The sequence below is a fragment of the Strix uralensis genome, chromosome 2 (assembly GCF_047716275.1).
Source record: "Strix uralensis isolate ZFMK-TIS-50842 chromosome 2, bStrUra1, whole genome shotgun sequence".
Classification (NCBI taxonomy): domain Eukaryota; kingdom Metazoa; phylum Chordata; class Aves; order Strigiformes; family Strigidae; genus Strix; species Strix uralensis.
Window position 1 is genome coordinate 79,743,004 of NC_133973.1, and position 19,229 is coordinate 79,762,232.

A 19,229-nucleotide genomic window follows, 5' to 3' on the forward strand; every position below is an offset into this window, starting at 1 on the left:
TCTCGCCGCCCCTTCCTCCTCCTCCTCCTCCTCCTCCTCCTCCTCCTCCTCCTCCTCCTCCTCCTCCTCCTCCTCCTCCTCCTCCTCCTCATGGCGGGTTGGCTGCTGCCGCCGGCCTTCCTCCTTGCCCTCCTGTGTGCCCAGCCGTGCTTCTGCGGCAGGGCTCCAGCCTCCTCCCAGGCCGTGACGGCCCGGCTGGCGGCGAAGTGGCCGGCGACCCCGCTGCTGCTGGAGGCGAGGTGCGTGCAGCCTCCTCCTCCTTCTCCTCCTCCTCCTCCGCTGCCTTCCGCGGCTGCCGCGCGGGGCCGTTAGGCCGGGGAAGGGGAGCAGCGGCGATACCTCCCTCGGCCTCTCGTGGGGGGCGGGGGCGCCTGGCCGAGGGGGCAGGAGGAGGGAGGGGCTCCTTTCTTCCCTCCGCTGCGCGGGCCCCGAGGGAAGGTGGGCTCTCAGAGAAGGATGGCTGCGTTTCTCTCCTCTCTTCCTCTGTCAGAGGGCGTGTTGAAAGTACTCCCTTGATATAAGGCTGAACTGTTTTCTCCCTTTGCAAAACGCTATGGAGAATGCTGACAGGCTTTCCCGCGTTTAAATTCCCACGTATTTAAATTGCTTTGTATTTAACCTACTCAGACGTTTTGCAGGTTAGGCTGAGGAGATGCAATGGGCCTGTTACACCATCTCTACCTTCCCCTGGGTAACAGTATCTCTTCATCTCACCCAAATTACTTTCACTCATCAATAAAATAATTATGTATAAAGGAATTAGTGAAGATGTGAAGCTGTAGTAGTAAAACATACCTTTTTAAAAAAGGTATTGTTAACTTGTAATTATAATTTCGAAATAGGAAGTGAAAGTGCTTTCCAGTATTACGTGTTTGTGGCTCCCCTGCCAGTTTGGTTTAAAATCTTTTGGTTTGTTTTTAAATTTACCTGCTGCTGTTTGGAGAACTCCCACGAAAGGGGTAATTGCAAGCTTCTGTAATCAAAGGAGTGGCAAACTTCCAAAGTAAAGATTAGAAAACAATTTACTTACACTAGCGAGTAGATCTTTTTAGCAGACATAAGGGGAGGAAAAAGAAAGCAACTGATGTTCCCTTCAGAAAAAACACAAAACTAAAAAGTGTTATGAGTAAATGGAAGGAAGAATGGTATTTGGAATAAAGCAAACCTTACCTTTTATTCTTTGTAAGGATTAACCCATCTTTGAAAGTTTTTCAGAGATTGGGGACCTCCCCTGCATAGCAAAGTAGACAACGTCATCAATAAAAGCCTGTAATTTCATTAAAAACTATAACCTGACAGAGCGTGTGTTCTTATTTGTATATTTAGCCACTATTAAATAAAGTTTGTGTGCTGAATTGATTTTATTTATAACTGTATATTGGAATACCTATGGAAAAATAAAGTGAAAAATTCTGTTTATTTCTGTATCAGATAATAGTTTGCTTGCTTTACAGCTCTGATTGCTTAGTTCAGATTGATAGTATTTTGTTCAAAGTTTCTTTTAGCCAAAATATACCACTGTTCAGTGTTCTATACCTCAGAGATGTTAGATGGTCACTGAATAGTTAACACTTCATTGTTGCTGGGTATTTGTTAATTTAAACAACTGAAGATTTTTACTGTAGTACATCTTTGGACAAAGTCAGCCTATGGACAATTCATTTTTATTTTTAAACAGTGAATTTATTGCAGAAGATGGTAATGAGAAGTTTTGGCAGTTCTTGGAAACTGTACGAGAACTAACAGTTTATAAGCAAGGAGGTAAGTTACACAGCATGCTAGTTTTAATATATTATCTTGCACTGTATTTAACTTTTGAACATCAGCCTAACACAATAACTAGTTCCAGTCAGGTAAAGCCTAACTCTTCTCCTAGCGCTTACTAGGTAGTTTTCTTTAAGAAAGTTGTAGCATATTTTTCCCTGAGAGCTCTACCTGTAGAGGAGTTCTAAAAGCAAGGAAGACAAAATGGACTGAACTGTTACAATATGGAACAGAAACATAAAGATACCTACCTTCTTACATGACTCGACAAGAGCTTACAGGATATTCAGACTTCATTTTGTGCAAGATGGATGTTTGTAGGGGAGAGAATCCCACAAATAACTAAAACAAGAATGCTAGCTAAAGCCAAAAATGAAAAGAATGACCAAGAAAGGTTTAATAATTGTAGGTGGCACAGAGACTGTTTTCTAGCAGCAATACTTGTGTTTTAGAATAAATGTTTATCACTGTCAAAATAGGATTTAAAAAAACCCCTTGCATGATTAGACAGAAGAATATTAACTTGTTAGAAGTTTGGAGAGAAGAACAAAGCATAAAATCCATCAAACAAAGCATGAAAGTGAGCCACCTCAGAAGATACCTCGGAGAGCAGTTTACTAGAAATGACCATGGTAATGAAATATTTGGAAACCTACCAGGCTTTGCGACAGGTTGTGGTCAATATTAGACCTACTTAGTAGGTCAATAGATGAACAAGGTGGAAAAAGTTTCAAAACAATGTAAGGCTGTTTCATTTTGCTCTTCAGAATAGTACAGCCCTTTAGGCATGAGTGTGAGGACCTAACACTACCACTATGAGACTTCAGGTAAACTGAATGTTACGTTAATAGTCAAAAGCTAACAATTTATAGAAAGATCATGCAGGAAATGGCAGTGAGATGACAGAAGTGCATCCTTGTTATGTGAAAAATGCTGTATATGGGAGGGAGAACTTAAGAAAAAACACACCAGCAATTGTGAGTGACTGAATACAAGTCAAAAAGAGATTGTGGTGTCCATGTGACAGGTCAGTGAGAATGTTACTGGAGTGCTCATCAATGCCCATAGCAGCCAATAGACTTTAAAAATTACTGGGAAAGGAACGGGGACCTGTATGATAAACAACATTTTGCCGCTTATGATTCTGTGATGTACTTTTATGTTGACTAAAGCATGATGTTCTATTTTACTGTCTCCCTATATTTTCCTCTTCATTCCTTTAGAAAGGACATAGTAGAAGCAGAACAGGTACAAAGAGCTGTGATTATGGTTATGGGATATCAACTGAAGAGGTAAAAAAAAAAACAAAAAACCACCAAAAAACGCTGTGAGCTGATGAAAACTGGGGATGGTCTGAGGTCAGAAGTATAAACAAAACCAGAGAGAATTGCTGGGAACAGTAGGCCCGGGTGATGAATGCTGCTCAGAGCCATTCAGTGTAAGGGCATGAGGACATGGAAGATGGAAGCAGGTGTGGAATTTGACCTGTGGTCCGCTGCTGGCAGCATTTGTTGAGGCAAATACTGTTGACTAATGGTGTTTAAGGTCTTTGTCAATGCCCAGGACAGTAGCATGGGTTACACCCTCCACAGGTTGTGAATGACCCAAAACTGGGAGGAGAAGTTGAGAAGCTGAAGGGTAGGGCTGCCATTAGTGGGGCATTGGCAGGCTGGAGAGAGAGGCCAACAGAAACATTGGGAGGTTCAGCAAAGGCACTTTACAGAGTCCTGCACATGGGCTGCAATAATCTCAGCCACAGTGCAACCTGGGCACTGGCTGACTGGGAAGCATTTTTTGAGAAACAGACCCGGGGATTCTTGTCAACAGTGGGTTGCATTAAATTCTTATGCCTGAGAAGGCCAACTGCATGCTAGGCTGCATCATCAGGAGTGTAACCAGCAGATCCAGAAAAGTGGTTATTCCACTGTATGTGGCACTTGCAAGACCACCGCTGAAGTACGGGGACCTGTGTTGGTGCTCCCTGTTAAAAGAAAGACAAGGCATACTGGAGCAAGTCTAGAGAGGATCACCACAATGGTTAGGGAACTGGAGCAGTGTTCTGAGAAAGGGCTGAGAGAACTGGGTTTTACTCAACATGAGGAAGAGGAATAAGGAGAGACCTTGTATCTTCAACTTCCTAATAGAAAGGTATAGAGAGGATGGAACCAGACCCTTCCTGAAGGTAATACATAGTAATATGAAAAAAAGCAATGGGTCCAAGCTGAAACATGGAAATTTTGGTTAGATACTAGGGAAAATGTTTCTACAAGGGGTTGTGTAAACACTGTGATGGACTGCCCCAGGAGGCTGTGCAGTCTCTGTTCTTGGAGATACTTCAAAACTCTGCTGCATGAGTCCCTGAGCAGCCTAATCTAGCATTGAAATTGAATCTCCTCTAAGTGAAAGTTTGGATGAGGTGGCCTCCAGAAGTCACTTTTGACTTGAGTTATTCTTTTTTTCTATGAGTGGTTTAGATGCAGCTGGTATTGCCTTGAGACAAGACTGATGTATTAAATGATGTGTCAGGGTTTTTCTCAGCCATCACTTGTCTGCTTGCTTGGACCAACTCTCCAAGGAATTTGAAGCTTTAGTAATACAGATGTCTGTTGAAATCAGCTTTTAGCTACATAGTTTACCTACTTCACCTGGATAAACTCTGTGTGATTGAGAATAAACAAATTACCAGTAGGATGATCAGTGTAGCCTATCTTGCCAGTATAATATTTAGATGTTGGTAGTGGGGAACCTTGAGAACGTACTAAAATATTACTTTATTTAAGCATATTAAGCAATTGTTCTGCAGGAAAATTCAGAGTTCTGGCACCAAGTGGTTCATAGTTGAGGTAGTATTATATAAGCAAACCAATGCTCTTTATGAACAGGATGAGAAGGAAGGATTCCATTTTAGAGGAAAAGTGGTTATTTAATGAAAAAATCATATCAATATTGGTTCTTCCAACTTAAGAGCATCTTCCTGAAGTCAACATACTAAGTATGAAATAGAAATATTATGAGCATCATATGTGTCCAGCAATATTTATGCAACTTTCAGTAGGGAAGTCTGCATTAGACATCTACAATAAAATGGTCAGCTAGAGTGAAGAATACTGATACTGAAATGCTGAAGTCACACAGCTACTGAGAGGTGTGTAATAGTATACCTCTGAGGAGAAGTAGGTTCTCTGGATGATGTGGAATGGGTTCCGTCTTAGCTGTTGCATGTCAAGACACATTGATGTAGAGAGATATTCATGATGCATTAAGGCTGAAGTAACAATAGCTACTCGATCAAATTAAAGGATCTGGCTTAAAAAGAATTGTTTGGGGTGATTGACTTTTCAGTTCTGCTCTGGATGATACCAAGAGTAGATAGGATAGATAACTGGGAAATAAACGCATTCTTGTTTATAAATAGAAATGTTTTCATAGAAGGTAAAGAATTGCTACATCTGAAGCTGAAAAACTGGGTTTATAGAAGAATTGGATAATAGATTTATATCCAACCTACTGTTGACTATTTCAGAAGAGTCATGAAGTATTAAAGCTAAAAGGCAACTTAAAAAATCAAATATCATGTTTTGTTTTGGTTTTTTTTTCTTTTAAATCATCCCTTGGATGATTTCCAATCCGTTGCTTATTAGTTCTCAAAACTTGTTTTCAGTTTAGAGTAATCAAATCAACATCTGTTGTTAACTTGCTCTTTTAAAATATTCAACCTTAGCAAATTAGGTCTAGTAATGGTCTGTTTGGCTATGATATATGTAGCAATTTAATGGATTTGGTAGGAACAATGTACGTGGAATTTGGTAAACCATTTAGGCTGGTGATGTATTTGGTTGTTTTAACATCTTCTTTAATATGAACTCAAACCAACTTGGACATCATTGAAATTATACACTGTGAAAAACATAAAGTTAATGATGGGATGCACTGTATTAAATTAGAGTGAGGTCTTCAGGTAGCATGGACAATATTGTGTATGTCTACTTAATATGCAACCCACTTGCCACCAGGCTTGTGGAAGATTTGGAAATGCAGATGATGTTATTTTGGGCTTGCATGTATGTTACAAAGAAATCAAAGCTGCAAAAATTTCATATTAGAACTAGCACAGTTACAAAACTCTGAAGATTGCATTTGAAACTTGCTGCTGCTTTTATATCTCAAAAGGTTAATTTAGGAACACAGAGTGAAGGTAAGTAGCCAGTTCCCTGCCGATTAATTATAACTTGAGTGTTTACTGTCTTCCCAAGTGGTTCAGTTTATATATTGAATTTTCAGCAGCCTCTTAAATATGTATTTTAAAAAAAAACCCACACAAACATATTAATAGGGAAACTATTTTCTCTGAAAAAAGATAGCAGTATATTACATACAAACAACAATCATACAAATTATTTGTTGTAGTCTAAAAGACTACACAATATTCACAGCTAATTTAGATAAGTATTTTTTGCGTACTTATCAACCTTAAAGATTCAAGAGGAATCCATTTCATAAGCATGACACTTCTATAATAATTGTGCAATAAATAAAGTATTCCCTCTCTACTGGCATCTTGGTTGAATGTCATAGAGGTTTGACTGGCCAGTGATTGCCTGAACTGCTGTTACCTGGGATCTCTAATTCCCTGGCTGATCTATAGATGCAGATATATGCATCTATGCAGTTGGAACAACCGCCATACTCCCATCCTCCAAAATAATGATCCCAGCACCCTGTGCTTTTCTGACTAATTATGTCCCTTATGTTTACTCTCCCTACCTCCAGTGCCTCACTACTTTGAATTGAGTTCTCCTGTGGGCCACCAGTGTATATTCAGATTAATTTTGTGCTGTGTGTGCATGGGATCTGAGGAACGGTGATACAGACCTTTACTTCCCTTTTGTGACTGTCCTGGTCATCTCCCTTTATTTTTAATCTACCTGTGATGTGTGATTCTGCTGTAGATTGTGGATAGTAAATGTCAATGTTTAAATATGAGTCTGCTTAGCTAGCTGTTTTGTTCTTGTAGTCAATCTAATCAATTTGGCTTCAGGAGTTGAGAGCACTATTCAGCTGACAAATTTAGGCATCTTTAGAGTGAGCTAAATAGCTTTTCAGGTTTCATTGGCTGCTGGGCTCTATCTCTTAGCTAGAATGGAAGTTTACAGATATGTACCTCATACACATGCATTCAGATGTCTGAAATCTGGAGCTCTATCCTATTAATGTTGTCTCATTTATTTATTTTTAAATCAACTTTGTTAATGAATTTAGTGGTAATATGCTATCATGCATTTTATGACCAGAAACATCTGTTTCTCCATGGTTCCCTGTAACATGCTAAGAAATTCATTATGACTTCTACTCTTTGGCGTAGAGTGCAGTGTTAAAATGTGCCTAGAGGGCAAGTAGTTATCAAGTTTCAAGGACCAAATACTATGTGAAGATAATTTGCAAAATTGAAACCATACTTCTGTATATAATAAACTTTTAAAAATGTTTTTGCATTAAGTGGATCATATAGCATTTGATGTAGGTTAATTTATCTTTCTGAAGTTTAAAATATAGTTGTAGTCTGAACGAAGCCAGCAGTGTTAATGTAAGTTGAAGTAGTAGGAGTGGATGCATGATTTGATAAATGTAACCTTGTCAATATGTTATACAATCATTTTTGAAGGCACATGACAAACTATCTTTTTTTTTTTTTACTTTACTCATTAAAATAATAATTGTCTTAATCATCTTCCAGAGCAAAAATGTCAGCTGTTTTATATACAGCAGTGAAAGCACAGCTGGAATTTGTAAGCCAAAGAATTTAAAGACTTGTGGTAAAAATATTTTATTGAGGCAGTATCTTTAGAATTGTATATTTAATAACTCTTCATTGTGTTCAATAGGATGTTATTTGGGGCTGAGAGGCATAAATTTCAGATCCATTTTTTTATTTTTGTGGAGATAATTTGAAGAAAATTTGGAAGTATAGTTATTGGAAAGATGTTTCAATCTGGAAGTATTTGCCACTTCCAAATTTTTCACATTCATTACTTGGAACGTGTGGAGCCAAGTTTATCTCATTTGAGTTCTGCCAGGGCTATGTGTAGGTTTAGAAAACATAGAAGAGATGGGGTTTTCATCCACTGAATTTAATGTTACACAGTAATGATCATATACAGTTCATGGAAAGGCAGCTTTCTGGAGATGCAGATCATACTCTTTTGTAATCTTAGATATTTATTTTTTTCTAGTGAATTATGACAAACTCAGCCTTTCTAAATAATAAGTTTTAAGAAGGAGGAAGAGGCAGAAAGGAGATCCAGGAGGCCTTAAGAAAAGGAGAGGGTTAGGGGATTTAATGGGAAAAGTGAGAGGATAGGAAGTGCTTAGTTATGAAAATTGTATACAGAACTGCTGGGAGCAGTTGATGGAGATTTCCAAAACTATGGTCTGCAGGCTATTGTATGTGATCTAAAGTTTTGCTGGAACCTAGGCCCCAGTGAGGGAACGGCATTTTGATTGCTGCACTCATCCTCTGATACGAGTACTTCTGAGATCTACGGCAGTTGAGACAGGTAAAATCTGGCAGTTTAAATCATGTGAGATGGTTTACACACTCTGTAAAAATTTGGTGCCACTTTGGACCCCTAAAGGGGTTTCCTACTGAGACAAATATTCCACTTTCACATCAAGAGCACCTTTATAAGGTGTCTAAGGTGTTGACCTAAGAACACAGATAAATTCAAGCTGGACATTCAGCTAGAATGGTTCCTTCCTGGAACTCACTTTCCCTTTGCTGCAAATTTTCAACTTTACAGGACAATATTTGAATTACATGTGAAAAGGATCTTGAATCATTGCAATTTCAAGGTTGTATCTTATCAATGTAAGTAAAACACATGCTGACTACATAGACTGGGCAGGGGAGGGAAGGAGGGAGGCGGGCATAAATTGGCAATTCTGGACTGCTTCACATGTGCTTCAGGGGTTCCTACTGTGAAAGAGCAACCTCTGGAACAGGGATGGTGCACAATGCTTGGTATAGTCACAGCTTTGGTTCTCTGACTCTTGTTTGTGTTCGAGAATATCATATAGTACAATGTATATAGCCTGGTTTAAAATTTTGGTGAGCATTATTCCTAAAACAGATACAGGTCTTTTTCACAACTTGATAAAACAGTACTACAACCTCTCTCTAATTAAGCTTCTTTGCTTCACAGTCCAAGGACAGCATGAGAATATTCACTTGAATATGCCTCTAGAAGAAGAAATGAAGGTTAATTATTTTCAACCAGTGTTCTTTATTATCACTTCTGTCATTCCCAGACACCATCTACCTTCCTTCTTGGGAGTCCTAATTTTGGCCCGGAAGAAGGCAAGATATGCAGGGAGGGGGGAAGCCACTTCATATGTTGCATCCATTCTCACACTCTTATTCATCATGTATTTTTAAGGAAGAAATAGGATGTGTGAGAGTAGCCCAAGGAATGTCACCTTTATAAGATTTTTATGTATGTAAGTTGCATGGTTGGAGTATTCCAGGATTAAATGTGAGGAAATCATTTGTAAAATAATGCTGGTTGAAAGTAAGTAACGTTCAAAATTTGTGTTAAAAGGCTAGCATAAGCTTGAGAAATAGAAATAAATGAATAAGCTCTGTTCAAGACTTTCTGTCTGGGTCTGTGGAGAGACATTATTGTTTTGAGTGGATTTTTATATTGCTGGAAATGATTTAGGTGTTAACTACTGCTACCATGCTTGCTTTTGTTGTGTTTATGTTGCGTTAGGCCTTTAGAATTGGTAGTAAAGGAAACAATTATCAGTGGACAACATTCCAGACTTTTGAACTGCCAAGCATCACTAACATAGTATTTGTCTATTAGGTAGCACAAGTAGATACACCACATCATTTATGGCTAAATACTAAAAGTTTGTATTTTTTTTCAACAGATTCAGAGCATTCCTATTACAATTTAATCTTGAAGAAAGCAGGACAATTTTTATCCAATTTGCAAATCAATCTATTGAAGTTTGCACTTGCCATACGAGCATATTCTCCAACTGTTCAGATGTTTCAGCAGGTGACTATATTATCTGATATATTTGGTACATGATTTTATGTGATATTTTGGGTGCAGAGTAAAGAATGTTCATTATTACAGTTCAGTAAAATATATGCTGACATTACTTGGAATCAAACATGATCCATTTATAGAGGTGATGCTTTATAAGCTGGTTATATTGACAGGAATTAATATTCATGTTTAATTGTATGGATAGCATTATTTTCAGGGTAGAATTTTTGGAATTGTTCATTTTTAAAACTCAGGTTGTGGGGTTTTTATGCATTTCTTTAAATAATGTTATGCAAATTCAGACATTCCCAAACTAGGAAATTTCCTGTAGCTTCAAGTAATTTATATTTGTTATTTAGTGTACTTCTCATCTCTCTCATTATTTTAGTATTTGAAAAGTTGAAAGATAGAATAGTCAAATACCTGCTTTGTTAATGAAAAAGTATGAGGACATAAATTTACTGTGCCTCTAGAATAAAACTGCTCCTCCTCCTTTTAGCAATGCCACTTTCAAGATAAAGTGAGAAATCCATATTTCTGAAAGGTAATAAGCTGTAATAAAGTTAGGGCTTTTTTGCAGGTGTTCTGTGGAGAAATATCATCATCTCAGGTTCATATTTTTTCTTTTTTGTCTTTCAGCTTGTGAATCCAGAGTCGTTGACATGCAGTCATATGATTCCCGCTTTACATGGGAATAGCTGAATAGAGCTTAAAAAAAAAGGGGGCGGGTGGGAAGGAGAGAGAACCAAAAATTGATGTTAATTGTTTGGGATTTATTGGTTAGCAGTGAAATCTTTGTATATTAGCATGATTGCTGATAGCAACTAAAATTAAAAATATCTGAGAGTACAGGCTGTGATTTCAGTTTGTGGAGGAGATTTCACAGCCCTGTCTTTACAGAATGTAAATGGACTTGCATTTTCTGGAGTACGACTGCATTTGATAGACTAAATCTCACAAAGGTTATAAGGTCTTAATCTTCTAATATTTTCCATTACTTTTTTCACATGTACCCAATTTTGAATGGGCTTAATTAGAAACACAACTCAGTGGCAGCTGTTGAGTTATTTTAATCAAGGGGATGTGAGTTTAAGTTGAAGTGCAATCAAAGCATTCTGGTTGAGTATAATTGTTGAAATATTAGATTGCAGCTGATGAACCTCCACCAGAAGGCTGTGGTGCATTTGTGGTTATCCATGAGAAGCACACCTGTAAGACTAATGAAATAAAAAAGCTGCTGAAGAAGGCTACTAAGAGGTAAATGTAATGATCTGTTCTAAGAGGAAAAATAGATTACTAAAGAGGAAAATGTACTATTGCATATATACTTGTAGTATTTTGAAATTTTATGTTCTACTTACTTGATAATGCCAAGCCCATAAATCCCTGTTTACTGGATATTTAAAGACATACCCATTTAAAGTATATGTTATTTTAAGAGTTACTTTTGGTTTTGAAATATTTTAAACATTTATTGTTATGAGAATTCATCAATTACAAATCAAAGTAGGGTTTTAAAATAAAATCATAGAGCTTTGTTCCTCTAACCACATGGTTAATTTTGTTTTTCTTCCCTTTTTTTTTGGTATGGGATGGTCAAGTTTAAGTTACAGTGTACTTTCTATGCAAACTTAACATTTAATGTGTCTGAGACAGTACTTCTGCTGATAGACCTTTCTACATAGTCAGTGCCGCTGCATTTGGGGTTTTATGGATTGTAAGGGCTTGGCACAGGATTGGAAAAGAAGTCTACTCAACTGGCATAACCTTTCCTCACCTTGTGCTAGACTTCGCACCTATCAAGCCTTTCTGCAGGCTTTGTCCTGTGGAAACTAGTATCAGACCAGAATTAATTTGGGCCATGAAGTAATATATGTAGAACGTATTAAAATAACAACTAATAACAAAATAATGAAAGCAAAATATTTGATCTCTATAAAAAAAGAATCAATTTGTATTTTTTCAAGACCTGTATGTAACATTTTTTTGGTTTTTGGTTTGGGTTTTTTTTTCCTTCAGTGGTCAAGGTCACCATAATATACATTGGTGTCCATGCCCTCAACCACTTCATGGAGATTTGTGGAGCTGAAAGATGATTTAGTAGGGCATATTTCTTGGATTTTTGCTTTCTGTCAAATATAATTTGGAAAAAAAACCCTGAAAACCTATAAATTTGTCTCTTTGGGGATGGTTGCCTCTGAAAACAATTTTGTGTTCTACATGTGTGATTTATGGTATTTTCTGAGTCCATTGATACAATTACAACCTACTAAATCATTGTCTTTTACTTATTCAATAGCCAAGGTTTTTGCAAAAACACTTCACTGTCTAGTTTGCCATGTCCCATTTTTAACTATTACATTGTGCCTGACAAATGTCACTTACTTTCTTACATAAATTATTTGTACTATATTTTGGCTTTTAAAATGATGTGGAATTCTTCTGGTCATATATTAAGGCATCATGAGACCTTAACATTGTATCACAGTGTCTGAACATACTCTTCTAAAGTAGTTAACTGGATTCAACACATTCTCCTTTCTCGAGATACTCTCTCCTAATTTACAAGATTCTGGAAGATCATGATACTGAACAATAGAATACTGAAGTATTCGGAATTGAAAGAGTTAGACTTCTAGAAATCATGAACTTTAGGAACTCACAACAAAACTGAAGTTCTTTCTATTAAATTGTTCTTGTGTTTTGGATAGCTTTGTGTTGCACCTGCACCTTCAGTGCTGCAGGGACAACATCTTGATAAATTTCTTCTCCTTCTCCACACCCCAAAAGTAGTTGTGTCACTCAAATATTTAGAGTTCCTGGAGCTAGACTTTGAGAAAAACATGTTCACCTTCAGGTAATTGTTTTCACTATTATTTCCATTTGTACTCTGGGTAGCAGATGCTTTTCACTTGTGCTGGAGATGTTTAGCCTAGGTGATATAGATAGGGCTGTACTCCTTTTCTGTATGGTGAACAAATGATATTTGGGACAGTGTGCCATCTTGCTGTTGGTTCCCCTTAACCAGTCATTCTTTTTCTCAGTGGCTTTTATGAAAAGAGATTTTTTTGGTTTATTGCTTCCTTTTTTATTTCAAACTATTTCCCTTTGTGTTTCATTTTCTTTTTCCGTCTTCCATCTGTCATGACTCTTCCACTTAAGCCAGGCCAACTTAAGCTAGACTTTCAGTTATGTCCTAAAGTTCCCCATATTGGATGAGGACACTAGAAATGTTCTATTTTTAGGGATGATAGTTTCAAATCTCACTGGAAGAGAAAGAAGAGACTGCAGCATTTTGTGCAGATCAATCGGCTCAACCTGAGATCCAGGAAGTCTCAAGCACTTTGAAACCAGGAGGGCCGAAATAGCCTGGATGTAAAGATCAAGGTTTTGCTTCATCCTTTATGCAGTAGCTACTGTGATTTGGTCTGTTGCACTTTCAGCCATGTTGCAATGGTCTGCATGGCTCTAATTGGAAGTACTTTGTGTGGAGGTGCAATGGGCTGCTCAAGGGCTCTGGATGTGTCAGAGGAAGATCTTCACTTGTTAAATGGTTGGGATTGCTTATCTTGCTGATTGTCCAAAACACAACACTAAGATTTCTGGGGCTGTTGCTGCCAAGAGCAGAAGCATCAATGGGAGTCACAATTTGCTCAAAACAATCAGTGCCTTAGAAGGTATGTCAGTACACATGTCTTCTGTCCATCACATTTCTTCTGCATCCTGTCTTGGCAACTCTTTAGGCAAACATGTAGTTGCCTGTACTACCCTAGTAACTGGTTAGCGAATGCTGAACTCCACATCCATGTATTTTTTTAATCATTTTTGTCTGCCCGACTGCTGTTCCTTCCCTTTCAGGCAGCCTTCTCATGAGAATGTCTATGACAGGAAATTAATTAGCTTCCAGTTCTAAGAGCAAGAGAATCAGTTCCTTCTCACTACTATTCAGTGTCGAAAAGAAACAGAGAAGAGAGTCTTATCTTGGATTTACAAGGGCTAAACGCTTTAACTATCCAATCCAAGGTCATTATGGTAGCTCTATGCAGTGTTATTTCTCTGCAGCACTTAATCTTTTAGTGAAGCGTGTTCATTATAGTATAAAATGTTCCTTGGAGACTGTCAGTGTTCAAGAAAGTCATGGCAACACTTGGTACCCACCTTTTGAGAGCAGGAGTCACTCTTCTGCTATACCTAGGTGACTAGTTAAGAAAAGAGAAGCTCCCTTGATTTATGTTTTCAGCTCTCTATAAATGACTGTGGCAATTCTTGTCTCTGGATATGAGAGAAAGTTGCATAAGTCACATCCCATATGTATGCTTTCATTGGGGCAAATCTGCATCTGTTCTTGAACAGACCTTACCCATTCAAGAGTTGTTTCAGACTCCCTGATGATACCTACTTTGTCTGCCTTGTCCTTTGATGACAGTGGGAAAGCTTGCCTGATATTTCTGTGACACATGGCTGTATGCACTCAAGTTAATTCTCAAACCAGGCCCCTCCTTTTGTCTCTGCGTTACAAATGTGATCTTTGATCACATACCTACCAAGCTTACCTAGGAAGTTGATGTTAAGGCCCTGAGTAACCTGATACAAATTGGCTCTGCTTTGAGTGAGGGTTTGGAGCAGATCACCTCCAAAGGTCTTTTGCAGTGTAAGTTATTCTGTGATTTTATATTGAAGATATAAAACTAAACTTTGCATCACAGAAACTGAGATGTGGAGTTCAGCTCACACCTTTCTAGTATGACTTTTCAATGAGCATCTACTACACACATTTCTGTAATGTGTGTTGGATTAGAGTTTCTGAACTTGTCTTGAAGAGGTTTGGAATGAGTTTACTGGTCTTTCAAGTATGACTATGCAAAGTCAACTTTGAAAAAGAAGCGTACTCAATAATTAGCACCTTGAGTATATTACTCAATCATATCCTCTGTTTTCCATCTTTCCCAGATTTTACTCAAAACATGTTTGTAGTCATCTAAGAAATCACTGCAGGTATAGAAAGTGTAACTTTTCTGGACATGGCTTTCAATGAGGAGGGCAGGTAGGCAGGCAGTCAAAATTTGCAAAATTAGCAAAATTAATGAAGCTTGATGGTGTTAAAAAAGTATAACCCCAGTAAGTTTCCATGTGTGTTAGCAGCTTTCTCAAACTTCACTGAATATCCCTCTGCTACTCTGTTACTGATTGCTCTGTATGTCTCTAATAGATGTAATGCATCATGTAAATGAAAAGCTTTAAGCTGTAACTGATTGTTGCACAAAATCTCAAAGTGCTATGCTTTTCATTTGCTCTGTGTTGTGATTTGAAAAAATATATTAAAATTACTTACAGTTGATGGTGATTTTTCAGTTTTTTGGACTTTAATTTGCAAATTTGGTCTTTAAATTCGTTTGTGAGCAATCATGATTATTTTGTAATGATTTTAACGTGGCTTGTATACTTTTAGCATATAAGCCCTTACTATTTTTTTCAATTATGAAGTAGAAAAACTGCTACTGTTTTAATTTCTTTTCTGAATATATAATATCACAATTATTTGTTTTTAAAACCAGACCCAGGCCGTATCTTTTTAAGGGAGATCATAAATTCCCAGCTCTCAAAGAGGATGGCCCAGTGGTTGTTCTTTATGCAGAAATGGGTACAAAAGACTTTGTCAAGTTCCACAAGATTTTATCAGAGAAGGCGCAAAAGGAGGAAATTGTTTATGTTCTCCGTCATTATGTTCAGGTATGCAATTCAAATTAACGTTAATTCAGTAAACGGTTAGTATTCTGTCTTTATTTTGCTTGCTTTTTGACAAAACACATTTTCTACATTTATTTTTGCATTTGTCTAAGTCATGTGCAATATATATTCTAATTTTAAAACTTTCTAGGTGAAGTGATTCACCTAATACAAACTTTGAAGCTGGGAAAACATGATATCTAATCCTGCATGCAAGCACTATTTGCATCACTGATTGATCTTGAAATATCTCTTTTTTTAGTTATATGTCTGGTTTTTGTACTTTGTAGAAAGATTTGGGTGAGCAGATCTTGGTGCAGCAGACAACATATTAGTAACAAGAATTAGAAAAATGTGAAGTACAATAGAAAATCAAGTTCAAAAATTATTATGATTTTATATATCCTCAGTATAATCTCATATGGTCATTGTAGTACAGCAGCATGTACTATCACAGTCAACATCATTGACCAGTTTTTCAACGCTTGCATTCCACAGCATCAGTATTTTAAACAATGTTTCTGAATACTTTTCTTAACATACTCTTCTCCCTGAAACAAAACAAGACAAATACCAGTACATGGAACCATATTGTCCCAGTTTTGGTTATTGGAAGGTTTTTGTAATTTATATTCAAAGTATTAGCTCTTAAATAGCGAGGCTAATACAAGAATTATCTGATGGAGTGAGAGGTTACTGTGATTTATGTTGACCAGGAATTTCAGGGAGATGAGATCCATAGTTTGCAGATGACTTTGAGTTGTTTGCTCACAGTAATGAAATAGACAATTTGAGGAAACCAGTATTATGTTCTAAGTTGCATGGGGTATAGTTTTTACCAAACTTTATGTTCTTTTATGCACTTTAATTTCAATTAAATATCTGTAGTCTCCTTGCTCTGACTGGCTTATGCACCATGGTCCCCCCAAATGCGTGTTGTCCTCATTCCTGCACCTTCATCAGACTGCTTTTCCCTTTTCTTCCTTCCTCACAACCTCCATTTTTATTCTTTGGTTCCTACTGAGATGGTTTCTCCCTCCTTTTTTATATTAAATACCAGAAGAGGGAACATTGAGAGCAGAAGAGGTATAGTCTTTCTGCTGCCATTTTTTTTGCCAGTATCACCAAGACTGCTTAGAGAGTGCAGTGCTCTCTCTGCATTGAGATTTGCTTAGAGGACCAACAGAGAAAACCCCGAGCCCTGGTGGGTTTTCAGTTGTGGGTGGAAGGATTCTCAATACAGAATGATTCTTAGAAATTGCAAGCTAAAGCTGAAAGGCTTTCAAGAAATATCTTCTGTGCACGTGCAAATTGCATTTTGGAAAGAGCATTTTTATACATTTTGGACAAATTAGGGCACATTTTCAGAAATAAGTATGCTCTGAGTAATTACACTATTGAATGTCAAACTTCCACTCCAAAGCTAGAAATAGTGTTTGTTTTTAATGAGTGGCAACCTGTTTTTAACAGTGATACTTTAATACATTTTCTTAATCCTCCTTGCAGAAAGTGATTAACTCTTTCATCAGAACTGTTTTAAAAAAGCAGTCTGATGCAGGAACAGAGAATTTCCTCCTAACATGCTGAAAGTCTAGCAAAATTACAGTTTAAAATGTGAATTGTAAGGCAGCAATAATTGTATAGGGTGCTCTGCCTGTTCTAGTCCTTCTTCTAATACTGTGTGAAGGGACTGTGATTTTGACACAGCCTTTCTGGGGTCTGCAGGAGATAAAGGAAGTCCTTACTTTCTGTTACACACCTTCTCAATGAACTGTCAATATGCCTTACATGACTCTTGTCATTTATTTGGTGTAGCATTTTGTACTTTGAATCATAAATTGACAGATTAAGTTATGGCTGTTATAACATTTTAAAGTTAGATATTAGATATTGTTAATCTTCTATAAATACAGGTTTTTAAGTTTTATTTTTTGTTCTGTTAAAATATCATCAAACAGAAACCAAGTTCTAGAAAAATGTATTTATCTGGATATGGTGTAGAACTTGCAATAAAGAGCACAGAATATAAAGCAGTAGATGACACACAGGTTAAAGGTATGTGGTTTTTTAATTTATTTATGATATCTTATTGGAGATACTATTGAAATATGTAGTAATCTTCATTTATAAATTCAGTAATGTTTTGAAGGTTATACTTAATTACTTTTTACAGAAGGAAGTCTCAGGCATTAGGAACTAAGACATCAAAATACATGCAAGCATTTATAAACAGCTGTGCTTAGGATATAGTTCATTACCTAACCTCTTAATTGTTGGGTTTTGTGGCTCCTCAAAACGTAACCCATTCTTCTTCCTTTCAATAAGTATTTAACCTTTATTCTTCAATTACTTTATGTTTGTTGACATCTCTAATATGCTAATTACTACGGTATCTACACATCAGTGTTTCAGTGGTGAGAGCTTTTTTCTGAATTTATGTGGAAAAACTTTCACAATCTTCTGTAAGAAGATGTGCTGTATCATAGAATTTGGTTCCAGTGTATGTTACTATGTGTTGTGGTAGCTATAGTGTTCTGACACAGAGAAATTACTTTGTGTGGACATTTACAAGATATAAAGAAAGTTGGTTAATTCTCATTGGTAAGACTACGGTTTAATAGCCTTTGAGTCACGTCAAAAATAGTTTAATTTTTTTAAGGGAAAAAAACTGATCTCTGGCTTATATCAAATGCTAACTGGAGATTCAAGCGCTTTAAAGTCATCATGCTTTTCAAGCATAAATTTGGTAGTAGTTGGCTGATAAGAGTTATACCTTACCACTTAATCAAACTGAGAAATGGCTATTTTAGGAAGTGAACTATTTAACCAAACAATTTCATTTATAAAAAAAATTTAACCATTGCATGAATTATATTTAAAAATTAACTTGAATACTGCTAAGTTCTGTAAAGTGATTCATTCTGATGCCAAAATATGAATGCATAACTATAAATCTAATTGAAATTACATCTGGGAACGACAACTTTCTGATAGTATGTTTCTGTTAACCATTATGTGATTCATAAGGACATAATATATCAGTAACTTTCTTGGTCTATGTTGTCTACATGTGCTATGTTCAGGAGCAAATGAGACAAAAGAAGAGGAAGATGATGAGGAGGAGAAGGAAATTGATGTCCAAGGATTTCTCTTCAGCAAATTAAAGTGAGTTGATATAAGTTGTAATTAAACTTCTGCATTTGTTTCTGGAACCTGAACCAAAAATAAAAAATTCCTTATAGAAGAAATGAGATTTATGTTGGAAATTACTTTGTCACTGGTGAAAATTCTGATTAATTTTTTTGTGTATGTCTTGTGAATGTAAAGATGCAACAGTTGCTTATTCTATTAATTTCAATTTATTGCTCTTAGTTTTCTAATTCTCTAAGAATGTATACAGTAAACTGTTTTTAAAGTAAAAAAAATCCCTCTGGGCAACAGGCACAGAAACTTAGAACACCATGCTTTCATGTTTATATCTACAGTAAATTGTTGCTGCTACTTCTGTTTTCAGGTAACTATAATCAAAATGTTGGTTTTCAAAATGAAAGTAATAGCACAACAAATTCAAACCCATGTGTTGTGGCTACAGTAAGGTGTTTTTAAGATGGATAGTCATTCATTTTTTAGAGTTGAGGAGTGATATTTCTTGGAAGATATGCTTATTATAGATGTCTTCTGGAG

General features: G+C 36.7%; 1 protein-coding gene across 2 annotated transcripts in view; it reads left to right on the forward strand.

Annotated features, from left to right (window-relative positions):
* Nucleotides 1-65: 65 nt before the first annotated feature.
* Nucleotides 66-19,229, forward strand: part of UGGT2 (UDP-glucose glycoprotein glucosyltransferase 2) — a 92,336-nt gene continuing 73,172 nt past the window's right edge. For both annotated transcript variants that reach the window (XR_012627602.1, XM_074859407.1), the window contains exons 1-7: nt 66-239; nt 1,679-1,761; nt 9,694-9,824; nt 10,963-11,075; nt 15,374-15,548; nt 17,504-17,600; nt 18,629-18,710. Coding sequence is in view for 1 of the 2 variants with exons in the window: in XM_074859407.1 (XP_074715508.1) it covers nt 91-239; nt 1,679-1,761; nt 9,694-9,824; nt 10,963-11,075; nt 15,374-15,548; nt 17,504-17,600; nt 18,629-18,710 (830 nt within the window). In the remaining variant the exon portion in view is untranslated. The remainder of the gene's footprint in view (nt 240-1,678; nt 1,762-9,693; nt 9,825-10,962; nt 11,076-15,373; nt 15,549-17,503; nt 17,601-18,628; nt 18,711-19,229) is intronic.